Source organism: Poecilia formosa, unplaced genomic scaffold (assembly GCF_000485575.1).
Source record: "Poecilia formosa unplaced genomic scaffold, Poecilia_formosa-5.1.2 Scaffold2, whole genome shotgun sequence".
Taxonomy (NCBI): Eukaryota; Metazoa; Chordata; class Actinopteri; order Cyprinodontiformes; family Poeciliidae; genus Poecilia; species Poecilia formosa.
This window is the reverse complement of record NW_006799941.1, coordinates 1,633,403-1,646,850: the sequence shown is the minus strand read 5'-3', so window position 1 is coordinate 1,646,850 and position 13,448 is coordinate 1,633,403. Positions and strand designations below refer to the sequence as shown.

Below are 13,448 nucleotides of genomic sequence, written 5' to 3'. Positions count from 1 at the left end.
TGACGAGTAACACAAGAGGCTCTTAATGAGAACCCATAAATAGGCTCAAAGCTTCAAAGAGACAGAATCCGCCCTCCCCCTCATTCTCTAGTCTAAATCCAACCCCATGCAAACATGTGAACACACCTCTCCTCTGCCACCTTCCCCCCGCATCCACACTGGGACAATCTGTGTCCACTTGGCGCTGGTTCTTACACCACACACTGTACTCTGACAGTCCGAGGTATCTACGTGACATTCCTCTCTACATTTTCCACTGCAGACGTCTGTTAATTCCCTCCTGCGGATAATGATTCATGTTGCCAAGCAATGCAGCATTTTACATCAGTTATTTGGCTAGATGCCACAGAGTGCTGTAGTTCCACTAAAGGTCTCACAATAATCCATTTAGCTTTAAATGAAAGAATCCCATCAGTTGTCCAGCTGATTTTGCTATCAGTTGAACATGTGATATCAAAATATTACTTTCCAATCTTGTTAAAAGTGTGTGTCCTTGTGGAGTGGGCCTTTTTTATTGTTTTGTTTTGATATCCTGCAGGTTTCATATTCAGTGTTCGTTTCTCATAAAAATTCCCCACAATAACAGCATAAGCGGCACTCGACATCAGAAGCAGTAATGATCCTCAAAGCCTGAACGCAGATAAAACTTTCTTACTAACTGAACCCCAATAAATAAATTATGAGGAACATTTTCAGAAAAAGATTAAAAATATACATAGAGGATGCTTCTCGGTTTAGATTGCCTTAAGACAGAGTGGGACCAGGAATCATAGAATAGGAAGCTGTTCTTTTTTTCTGCTTCTTTTTTATGTTACATTATACACAGCATGCAACTTTTATGAACCCAGTTTTAAGCCTTGACTCTTAAGCTGTTAATATGAGAATTTAAGATGAAAAACTGCTAAACTAAAGATACAAAGTGTGAAGCTAAGCTGTCATATTAATTTGTACAATATTCTTAAATGCTTCTATGTTGATGTCTGACTATTGTTTCGTAGAAAATGCTTCTATATCTGTGTGTTGTCTGTGTCTGGACAAAAAAAATAGTTTTGTATTATTTTGTTTTTGCTTTCCTTCTCCCATTGGATGGATAAATTTGAAATGATTACAAAATAAATGATTATTTTCGCCCCTTTTTTCCATGAAAAATATCTCACCGTATATCCTCATTTTTGCAAAGTTACAATTGTGTTTGAGGTTCTAGTTCCATTAGACATGCTCACTGGAGAAATTATTAAAAAGATACAAGACAATGAAAGACAAGTGAGCCAAGAGTGCAGCTCAAAGTTTCCATAAAGTCATGACATTTCATGTGGATTATGCTTAATGTGCAACAAAGGCAGTTTAAAACAAAATCAGCAACAAAGTTTCCAGATCAAAGGAGAGTTCAAAGTCAAATATCTATGCTGTGATTTATCAAGTCAGGAGTTGGAAGTCAGGAGAAAGTTTATCTAAGTAACATGGAGACCAGATAGACCAGCACCTTACACACTGTTTTAAAAGCACTATGGAGATCATTCTGCCTGTAACTTTCCATAGTAATCACAGAAAATTTTCTTGCAATGTTCAGGTCGACAATTTAATTTTACTCCCTTTTTTTCTTGTTGGAACTTAGTCCCCAAAAGTTTTTTGATTAGAAAACTGTGAAATCATTACCTAAAATGTAACAGGAAATGACAGCAGCTAAAAAGTTATTCGCAGAAACTAAAAGGTTTTTGACAGAAGCAACTACTTCTATTTTCAGCTGTATGTTGTCATAATCTGGTATGTATCCAAAAGCCCTTTTTGTGACAGAAATGAAGCACGACTAAAAATAAGATAGGTTAAATAAAATTACTTTTCTTCCTTGGAAAACGACGGGAAAACTTACTTTGATTTATTGTGTCATGTTTTTAAGATTTTTAGATTTTCTGACTCCAAGATACCAAGACGCAGTTTAACATAAAGACAGGAAGAACTGCTAAAATCTGTCCTTGTGTTTTTGTAATCCCCAGCACAAGTGGAGAGTATAGTGAGGCTTTCACTGCTTGTTTTTGTGGACTTCTGTTACAGTTGCTATGTGCATCAGTCGAGATTTCCCCCACTGTCTACAAGCAACACGATGAGGTCATCATTATGGGTTTAAGCCCAACATGGGCTTAATCTGGGAGATAAGGGCTGGATTTGGATTTAGCTCTCAAAAAAGGGTCATGGAGCTGCAACTGTTTTGTCTCGGCAGCCATCCAGAGTTTAGACATGAGGTATCCCAATTGTTCATGAAATGTTGAAGAAGTTTCATCAGATTTTGCTCTGATTTCATGCAGAGCTCATGAGGCACAATGCAGGATTTTCCTGACTTTTGAGTTCTTTTCTCTTTTTATGCTGCACATAAAATAATTTTACAAATAATTAAAATATGAAGATTCATACAAAGGCGGTGTTTTGCTACAGTCTTGTGTTTTTATCAGTTTATTGTATAATTTTATTTTACGTGTCTAGATTTACGTGCTTAGATTTAGTTTTGGCATCTACAGTATAACATTATGACCACTTTAGGTGAAAGTTATGTTTTAAAAGCAGGGGTCAGTTGATTTTACAGACCTTACAGGGTCTAAATTGTGATGATTGTATAATTGGGCTCAGAGTCTCTCCAGAACTGCAGGTTTTCTAGATGTCTTTCAAAAGCTTTCCAAAGTAGAAACAGGAGGGAACTGACTAAAAAGTACTAAAACACAAAAAGAAGACTTGTGTTGGATGACCAATTGTTTCTTATATTTTATCATCATTTCTACCGATTCAAGTTGTTCAAAGATACTGATCCCAACAACGTGAAGGCGCCTCTCATGTGCCATCCGATGATAATAATGGAAAACCTGCCCTTCATCTCCAGGCTGTGGCAGACGGAGCTGGCAGATTATGCGGCAATTAAAGCGCCCTCCATACACAGGACGTTAATAGGGTTTGAAGGGATTTAGATGGTGCTGTCCAGTCAAATGCTGCATGCCTTGGGAATGACATCATTTTGATCACCTCACATACCGGCTGACCTCCTCCTCCCCGTTTCACTGTGAGGTCTCACTCACACACAAACCCCTCTGTGGCCAGAATATACCTGCACTGGTCCTGTCTCACCGGGCTCAACGCGTCACAGCGCAGCTCTCCTCTGATTGGAGGAGCCCTGCATCCCTCCTTCCCTGCTCTCTCTCTCTCTCTTTCTCTCTCTCTCTCTCTCTCTCTCTCTCCTCTTCTACGTATCAGTCGTGTTTACTATATGAGGCCGTGGTATAAATTCTTGAGAGTGCGCAGTTTGCGTCTTCAGAAGGTGATGGAAAAGAAGGAGGAGGAGAAATAGGGAGCAGGGAAACGTTTAGCTTTACTCTATTTACCGTTTACTGGATTTAACCGCAGCTGTGAAGGTGCTCTGGATGCAGAGGAGGAGGAAACCAAAGAACGGAAGAATTTGCCTCCTTTTAGGTGGTCATTATTTAAAATACGAGCCTAAACTGTCGAGGATCAGACATGCAATCAGCAGCGATGGAGTCCTGTTTTCCGCACTGAGGTAGGAACCGTTCCTTTGCAAACACGGAAGAAATGAGAGGACAGAAACAGGCGTCTTCCTTTATTGTTGGTATATTAGAGTCAGATTGTGTTTTTATTTGATGCTGTCAGCGCATCTTCAGAGAGGCAGCGGAGGTGGGAGAAGAGGCGGCGATGCGCTTCGGAAACATCCTGGATGCAGTGGCCTGTAACAGAGCGCAGCCTCCTCCTCCTCCTCTTCCTCCTGCAGCTCCAGCAGCTGATACCTCCATCACCCCAGTAAAGCAGGACTGTTAAGAAGCAGGATCAGTCTGATGTGAATGATGTGTTACAACAGATGTGTCTGACTTCTGGGGGTTTCTACTGGCGCAGAAAATAATAATTAGGATGATTCTTTTTTTCTTTTTTTTTTTTTTAGTTTCTCTGGGTTAATGATTCCTGCAGTCAGTTTCTATTGGCTCTGTACCATCTGCATGACTAATATAGGAATTAAGAATGATAATTGCAGCTATGGGATGCAGACAGCCTGCTGACAGCTTATGCATCAGATAAAAGGTACATTATGATGTTATCACACATGACTAACAGACTTAATCTACTACTATATTGTAAAAAAAAAAAGAATTCTGAATCTTTGGTTGAAAAATAACTGTGTGCACTTTCTTTCAAATGTCTCTGATATAGAAACTGATCTTCTCCAGGCTTGGTGTTCCCTAAAACAATACCGACCCTTTGTTTTAATACACAGCAAACTGTCATGGATTTTAGTTGGTGTAATTAATTAGCCAAACTGGTAAAAATCTGTTTCTTCTTTGTCCTCTTCATCAGTGAAAGCACTTCCAGCTTGGAAATGCTTCAAAAGCCTCTCACAAGAAATAATACATTTCCTTTCCTTGCTTAGCGAGTAGGTGCCGTTGTCCTTGGAGATACCTAGAGCTTTGAAGAAGCAGGCTGAATTCAATGAACTTTGCTTATCATTTCAATACACAAGTGATTCTGCTTTATGTAAACAACCAACTGTTGTGTTTACTATGATGTTGGGGGGTAAACAGTTGTCGGTTCAATTAAAAAAGAGATATTTTTGTTTATTTATTGTGCTCTTGGTTGCAGAGGCGCCGTTAGATTATGGGGCAGAAAGATGCCATTTTGTTCTTTATTACCTGAACCTGTTGTCACATCTTTCATTCGGCAAACTATGACCAACACGTGCTGTTAAATTTGTTGCCACTCCTGGTAAAAATTTACATTTCACATTTTTAATGCTAAAAAAAACCCTCAAAAGTTGTTTAGCCTTTGATATAGCCTCTGATTTAATTAATTATTTTGAATAAAATCACCAATACTCCAACTGTTAATGTTTTGATAACTCAGAGTCTTACTGCTTTCTTATGTCTTATGCTTTTCAATTTACTCCACAAATGTGCTATAGGATTTAACTCTTCAGACTGAGAAAGTTTTTTTTTATTTATTTATTTTTTCTGAGAGCTATCATTATCCAGCTGAATGCCCAACAATGATCCATTTTAATGTTACTACACAGTGTGCCTCAAGATGTCCCTGGAGTTTTCTAACAACGTTTTTAGATTTCTTTACATCCTCAGTAGAATAGAATGTAATAGAATAGAATAGAATAGAATAGAATAGAATAGAATAGAATAGAATAGAATAGAATAATCCTTACCTAGTGGGGAAATTCCCAGTGTACAGAATAATAAAGAACGAGTATCTAGAGGCACAGATACACACATAAAAATCATGAGTCCTTGTTCAACCTAATGGCAAACAGAAAGTATTTAATAACTAATTAGAACTTCCCCTCATGAATAAATGAATTACAGGTTGGCCTTTTCTCAAAATTTCAGTGTGAAATTTACTGTACTAGAAACTGAATTAATTTTGGAGCATTTACCATACCTAATGTGTTTAGCAGTTTCTCCATGTCTGAATGTTATAACTCAGTTTGATTGACGTAGGAGAGAGATAATTCTTTCTTTCTTCCTGTGTTTGACAGATTCTCACCTGTTCAGTGTGAGAAATGTGAGACGTTTTGTGTTGTCATATTTAATCTGTGTGTGTTTCACACAGTTTGTGATGTATGAAGTTCCTGATCTTGGCATGAAGAGAAACTTTGAAATTAATTCTTTGCAGTTTATGATAGTTTAGTAATCATATCAGGGCCACTAGAAGTGCAAATCATTTTATCTAATTTTGTAATGTTTATTTCTATCTTTTTGGTCTCTTTAAAGCTTCCATTGCTCCGGTCTTTTTGATGGCGCTCATTCATGAACCCCGTGCCTCCTCCCCCTCCCTGTCTGGCTTCAACACACCCATCTCTGACCCGCCATCCTTTCGCCGGCTCGATGCCGAGACTCCCTGCACTCCAGAAATGGACCTGACCCCGACCCAGTGCGTCCTCCGGAACGTCCTCTCCATAGACACCGGGGCTGCTGTGGAGCCTGGGGGAGGAGGAGGAAGAGGAGAGGGGAAGACCCCCGGGCACAATCAGACACCTGGCGAAGAACAACAGGAGCACTTTGCCAACAGTGTGCTGAAACTCCACGAACATGAGGGGAGCAGTGGAAGGACAGAGGGAGAGGGACAGGATCCGGACCGCCCTGTGGTCAGGAGCCAGGCGGACGACGCCAGGTTGCAGTGCCAGTCCACGGGAGGGGGAGGAGGGTTTCTGGAGGGACTGTTTGGGTGCCTGCGGCCTGTCTGGACTATGATTGGCAAAGCTTACTCTACAGAGCACAAACACGTTCTGGACGGTAAGTCTGTTTCTGTGTGTAAAGTGAACTATCTTCTATAAACTTCAGGGTCAATGGTGGCTTCAATTCTGACTATGAAAGCAGCCACTTTCCCCAATTAAATTTTCCAGTTTAGCCTTGATATGCTAATTAAATGATCTTATCTCCCAGTTTAATTACATTAAGCAGTGGGTAGAAAAATGACTCCCACAAAGGCCATGTTGTAAATAAACACTCTCCCTGACAGGAGTGAGATGCATCTAGATCAGGAGACTCTATCAAAGCTGCAGCGTGCTCATTCTCCCCTGATACTCCCCAAGCCCCCCACCATCCCACCCCATCCATTTGCCTGCTCGTGCCCACCTCCCTCTAGCACCACCCACCCCCTCAGTGAAACCCGCTCCCCGTGACGCTGTGTTGTTTATGTCTGCAGCCACTACAAAAGCACAGGACTCCCCAGAGACTCCTCTGCCAAATCTGCCTCATGAATTATGCATGGCCACGCTCTGACCCCGCACCTCTCATCTCTATTAACGCAAACCTGACACGCACGCACGGGGACAGATGCACGCACACAGAGAAGCTCGTTTGCAAGCAGAAACACTGATATTAGCATTTTAAGTTAGATAACATGCAGAATGTGATAGAAAAATACTGCAGCTCACATCAGAGATGGAGCTGGCACCTTCACTGTATTGCCTTCTAATGTTTTATCACCCATTGACTCCAGTGTCTCCCCTCATCTCCCCTCATCTCCCCTCCTTCTGTCTCTCATTGTCTCTCCTTTTCATCCCTCTGTTATTGCTCCCAGCCCATCTGCACTTCAATGCTCTCCTCTTCTCTACAATAAAGAGTAGCTTATACAACTGAGCCGCTTCCCAACTTGTAACAAGTCCTTATTTTCAGCCTTTGTATGTAATTAATTGGATTTTGCCATGAAAATTAGAAAAAAAATGTGAATCCTCTTAGGGGTGGGCATTTATCATATCGTTTATCACTTATCATTTATTGTGATACATTTCTTATCATGATATGAATTTTGATTCATTGTTGTTTCATTGAATTTCAATTAATGCTCCCAAAACTGTCCGTATTGTTGAGACTGTTAATTTTGCTATTTTTTCCACTGTCTGCTCAACGAGAGCATCAATAAATATCAATAAATTTAAGATATAGAATGAAATGCAGTGACTCTGAGCAGAAGTTGAATCATATTTTTTATGAGACTGGAGTCATAAAGCGGCATATTACAAATGGGAATGTTTTTCAAGGGCAGTATTTGTGTTTGTGGGGCTATGATTGTTGTGCTATTTAGTCACAGCCATACAGTTACCTTAAAAAGGAGCAATAAATAGATTTTATCGCCACTTTTGTCTTCACCACAACAGTACCACAAAATATTGTGATAAAACTTTTAAGCCCAATCCTATATTCTTTTTACCGATCATAGAGATGGAGGAGTACCAAATCAAAGCCGAGCTGATTTGGAAACGTGTCAGATCTGGACTGATGTCTTTACTACAAAAAAAATCCGAGACCCTCATTAGAGGCGGAGCCCTCTATCGATCACTGCTGGGCATTAATCATTCATATCATCCTCATTAATATGATAAATGTGTCTCAGTACAGCTCACTATGCTGCTGTTCTCCCCGGGTTAAGAACAGCAGCGGAGCGAACGGGTTGTATGTCTTCAGTATATTAGCCCAGACCCCTGCAGTACCGTGGGGAATTCCCCCTTTTCCTGCTAACTGTCTCCTTACTTACCAACACCAGTAAGACTTCTCCACCTCTCTATTCACCCTACAACCAGCCATTAGCCTCTCAAATCCTCTCCTTCCTCCAAACCCCTTCTGAGTTGTCGGACCCCTGTTTCGCGTCAGCCCCACAATGGCACTAAGCAGGATTTAGGAGGCTGAGGGAGAATTACCCACAAGAGATTAGAGCTTCTGTCTGTCGGCCTTCTCGCACACCCGAATCGCAGGTTAGGAGGTGCATGAAGATATCAGCTGAGGTCATGTGTTGTTTAGGCTTCCTGTCATTTTTACAAGTTTCACTCCATCAAGGTATTTTTTTCAATCAAAACTTTCCTCAATTTTCAGCCTCTGTATTTATTAAGGAACTGACCTCTTTTACTGTTCAATAAAGAATCGCACGTTTGTGTTAATAGCTATGATGCTAATAATGATCAGACATTACATATGATTGTAATGAGAGGACTGAAATGAAAGTCACACCAAGTCACACAAACAAATAAATCAAAATCAAGTTATGTCACAAATTAAGTTTAATAATAAAGTGGAATGACAGGGGAATAAGTGCTGAACCATTACAGGTGTGATTTTAGTGCCAACCTTCAAACTGTCTTCAAATGTTGAAGGTTCTTCTATGCCCTCTGATTTTCAGATCTTTATATAGAATACATTTTTATTCCACATAAAAATAGGTTTTTATATAGAATACAGTCTTTTTTTTCACTCTGACACAATCTGAGAGTTGCCTTGGCTGTGTGTGTGTGAGGTTCAATGTCTTTCTGTAAACCCACTCCTATTTTACGTCAGATTCGCATCAACTCTCACTAATTTATCAATTTTTCCTTTGTTCATTTGTATGAAGCCTGCCAGAGCCATACTAAAAATCACTCCCACCCCATGTTGTTCCCATCTCTAAGACGCTGTTGATTTATTTGATATGATATGCAATGCCATTTCCAGAGAGTTTATATTTGGCTGATTCTCACCAGACCTTTCTGAATCTCACGCTTGTGTATTTCATGCTTATGCAATTGGTGTATTTTCTTGTCTTGTCAGTGTTTCTTTGTTTATATCTGAAGCAGTTTGAACTCCCTTATGTGTGAATGTTACAAAACAGATAAAACTGACTTTCCTTGCGTGATACTTTAACAATGAGAAAGCTTTTTGCAGGCTGTCATTTAGATTAAGCAACGTGTGTTCAGCACTTGCTCTATTTATGGCACATAATTTATGGACTTGCTCATTTATTTCTTTGCACATGTGGGTTACTTATGTCGCTGACAATATCTGGAGCAAATTTCTTGTCATATTGTAAATATATTTAGTGAACAAAAGGCTGCTGCATTAGATTTGCATTTGCTTTTTCTTGCCACTGATATGGCACTTACATAGACGCTTAGATTTTTAAATGTCAAAGCAATGTTGCTTTCCAGAAAGATTGAGTATTGCTAAACTCTTACCAACAGTGTAAGATCTTCTTCTTGGCCTTATTAAACTGCATTAAGACTCACTAAGAATAGAACGAGGATTCACAGACACGGTGTTGCTTCAGTGTTTCATCATTCCAGTAACACTGATATGCAGTCAGTGGAGGTCAGTACATTGAGCATGTCGTAATTTTAGCTTACATGCTGCTACCTCACCAGGTAAACTCACCGAGAGCTTTTGCTTTATCTTTCTGTTGCTTCAGAGGAGTGGGAAGTCCCGTTTGAGGAGATTTCGGACCTACAGTGGGTGGGCAGCGGAGCCCAGGGTGCTGTTTTTCTGGGGAAACTCCACGGACAGGAAGTGGCTGTGAAAAAAGTACGAAACATCAAAGAGACTGATATCAAGCACCTGAGGAAACTCAAGCATCCCAACATAATCACTTTCAAGTAGGTCGACATGATTTTGTGGTTTTTTAGAACCAGAAAAGGCAGACTTCTGACTGAAATTATTAGATGATTTATATACCATGCAGTATATTTATTTAGAATATATATTTACTGTAGCATATCACTTACATAAGTGTTTGTTTTCTTATTTACTTGCTTTAGGTGTCTACACGATGGGAGCATAACTAATTCAATTTTAGCGCAGACATTGTCTTTAACAACCACTTTCGTTCTACTTTTTCAGAGGTATTTGTACTCAGGCTCCTTGTTACTGCATCATTATGGAGTACTGTGCTCAAGGACAGCTGTACGAAGTCCTGAGAGCGGGCAGGAAGATCACCCCATCCCTGCTCATGGACTGGGCCATGGGCATCGCCGGGGGAATGAACTACCTTCATCTCCACAAGATCATCCACAGAGACCTCAAGTCACCTAAGTGAGTTTGCTTTTAAAAAAATAAAAAGTTGTTTGACTGGAACACTGTAAATTTAATGTGAAAAAGTACCATGAACATACATAAAAGCTCGATATTTAGTTGTCAACATGCCGGCCGCAAAGGCAGAAATCTATTTGAAAAAAATATTCAAACTCTCAGAAATGATCATGTTAATTCAATGTTTGAATGTGTGATGTAGTCGGTTTTAATAAAACATAAGTATTGTGTTCCAGCATGCTCATCACCTATGATGATGCAGTGAAGATCTCAGATTTTGGAACGTCCAAGGAGCTTAATGACAAGAGCACGAAGATGTCTTTTGCTGGGACTGTGGCCTGGATGGCTCCCGAGGTCATCCGCAATGAACCCGTTTCAGAGAAGGTGGATATTTGGTAGGTGTCATGACCCTCTTGAACTGTGCTTTTCCTCTTTGTGAGCCCTTAAAAAATTTCCCAGATGATTTGTCTTTTCAGCCACCAAATCAGCATAGAATCTCATTAGCTGTAGTCTACCACAGTGCAGCGCAAAGGATCCTATTTCTAGAAAATCTATTCAATATGATGTATAATATCTCATTACATGAAACTCTATAGGGTCTCTGCCGTATCTGATGGGTTTCCCTATGCTAAGCTTCAATCCCCCCCAGCTTGCTACATTTTCTACCTCCCTTTTTCTCCTTTACTACAATCCCTCCATCAGTCTTCCTCTCCATCCTGAAAGGAACGCCAGCTAATTTAATAATTGATCTGCCAGATGCTGCAGTGCTCAGGAGAGGCTGGAATAACCTTCCAAGCCTTTGGATGGGTTGGCCCTCGGCCAGCAGTGCATTAGCTGGGACGTGAAAATAGGATTAAAAAGCTTTTGATGCAAAAAGAAAGCAAAGCCTGTGTGTGTCGTGTACATTTTTGCTTAAACCTATTTAAATCACTTGAAATGCATCCATAGCACAAAAAGAGTAAGAAAGGTTAAGCTTTGTCAGATGTTGAACACATTTTGTTTTTGTTGCATTAATACAGAGGAGCAGTGGGGGAAATGTAATAAATTTAATTAAAAGAAAAAATATATATATTCAAAATGAACTAGTTAATTAAAAATGAAATAGTAAACCCCAAATAAACTGTTGAACAACTTCAAGCATTTTATTGCCACTAAGAAAGTAACACAAATGCAATAGATTGGGTGAAAAAAAAAAATATTTAGCATGCATCAAACGACACATTATAATGTTTGATGTAAGGATCTAATTTTGATATTTTCCTCAAAAGTACCAGATAAAATATGGTATATTTGGACAACCAAACCTTGCCGTGGATGTTCTGGAATTAAGCATTTGTTTATGTGGAAAATATTAACATCTGTGTTTTTAAATTATATATTTGTATAACACAACATTTGTCAGGCATCCTCCAATTCCTTTGTCTTCAAGTGTGCTCCTGGAAATCTCAGTGTTTTACAGCTGAAAAGCTGTTTCCTTTTGCTGTCTCCCTGCTCCATAGAAGTAATGTTGATGCCCTAACCCTTAGAAATGTATTGTGCATGGGATTCACACTGATTCATAATTACTTGCTATTTTAATCTCAGTATTTTTTCTTTAAGAGTTAAATTAAAACAGTGATAAATCTATTCCAAATCATAAATCATGGCCGTGGCCTGTTTCAGATAAAATGGCTCTTGCAGTAACCACAGCTGGTGCTTCCTCAAGATGTAACCAAAGGCTATAAAACAGTTGGTATTATATCTTAGTCTTGTGATTCCTTTTGTATTTTACTTTGTTTTTATAACAAAAAAAGCAGTCAGTGTTTGCATGAAAACATGGTTCTAAGAGGGAATCTGATTGTAGAATTTCAGAACTCAGTGTAACAGTAAAATGATAATGATAATAAACTTTAGTGCTATTTCACATTTCCTCTGTTTGATGTGAAATAGGGCAAACAAATCATGCTGCTTTTTAAATATTTTTTTGTGTTTTGACAATGATATGAGTGCATTTATACACTTTTATTAAAACTCTCAGAACAAATGTTGAGTTTTGATCCAAATCATCTGTTCTTAACGGTCTTCTTTTCATGCTTGACACCAAGAAGAATAATAAGTGTGGGGCTGAAGGGATGCTAAAAATACACATGCATTATTACATGTGATGCAACTGGCACCTTGGATACGGCACATGAAAACCAGGAGGAGTCACTTAGAGCAATTTCTGTAGTTACCATCCCTATAGGCCTGTTGTTGTGTTCTTACATTAAAACATAAGTCTAAGTGAAGACATCCCTATTTTTTTTTGCCTACTTGAGTCTACTATCTTTATAATCTTAAAAAAGTTGAACATGTTGTTTGTATTATTCTGTTATATATTATTGTTCTAAAATTAATAGAAAGCATACAATTTGACTTTGCTAAAAATCTGACACAGTCTCCTTTCTGGTTTACTTTCGTCTCTTCAGCCTACATCAGTAACTTCCGTGTGTCTGAAAGAAGCTGTGTCCCATTTTTTTTTTTTGAAGGTCATTTGGCGTTGTGCTCTGGGAGATGTTGACGGGGGAGGTGCCCTACAAGGACGTGGACTCCTCCGCTATCATCTGGGGAGTGGGAAACAACAGCCTGCAGCTGCCTGTGCCCGATAGCTGTCCAGACAGCTTCAAGCTACTCCTGAAGCAATGCTGGTGAGGAAGATGAAGAGATAAAAAAAAACAAAAAAAACATCAAAGAAGTCATTTAAGCAGGCGGGTAGTAAAATTTTAATTTACCCTTTTTTTTTACAGGAACTGCAAGCCAAGAAACAGACCTTCATTTCGACAAATCCTCCTACATCTTGATATTGCCTCTGCAGACATACTGTCTACTCCACAAGAAACCTATTTTCAGTCTCAGGTAAGATAAGTGTAGCATGAGAAAACAGAAGAGTCATACATTCAAATGTAACTTCATTTCATTTTTTTTTTTCAGTTTTTGCTTTCTTGTCACTCTTAAATGTTCAAGATTATTAAAGTGCTTCACAAAAACATGCGATGACAAACAGCGACAATCTAAATAAATGCAGAACGGAGTTTTAGAGATGATTTCTCCTAAAAAAAGGTTATCAAAACCTTCCCGGTCCAGTGTAAAAAAATATATTTTTTTACA

General features: G+C 39.2%; 1 protein-coding gene across 1 annotated transcript in view; it reads left to right on the top strand.

Moving 5' to 3' along the window:
• Window positions 1-3,228: 3,228 nt before the first annotated feature.
• The window catches only part of LOC103135949 (mitogen-activated protein kinase kinase kinase 12), a 19,238-nt gene continuing 9,018 nt past the window's right edge, over window positions 3,229-13,448 (top strand). The window contains exons 1-7 of the mRNA XM_007548986.2: window positions 3,229-3,538; window positions 5,763-6,284; window positions 9,706-9,889; window positions 10,134-10,325; window positions 10,559-10,717; window positions 12,830-12,988; window positions 13,088-13,196. Coding sequence (XP_007549048.1) covers window positions 5,786-6,284; window positions 9,706-9,889; window positions 10,134-10,325; window positions 10,559-10,717; window positions 12,830-12,988; window positions 13,088-13,196 — 1,302 coding nt within the window. The 5' untranslated portion in view covers window positions 3,229-3,538; window positions 5,763-5,785. The remainder of the gene's footprint in view (window positions 3,539-5,762; window positions 6,285-9,705; window positions 9,890-10,133; window positions 10,326-10,558; window positions 10,718-12,829; window positions 12,989-13,087; window positions 13,197-13,448) is intronic.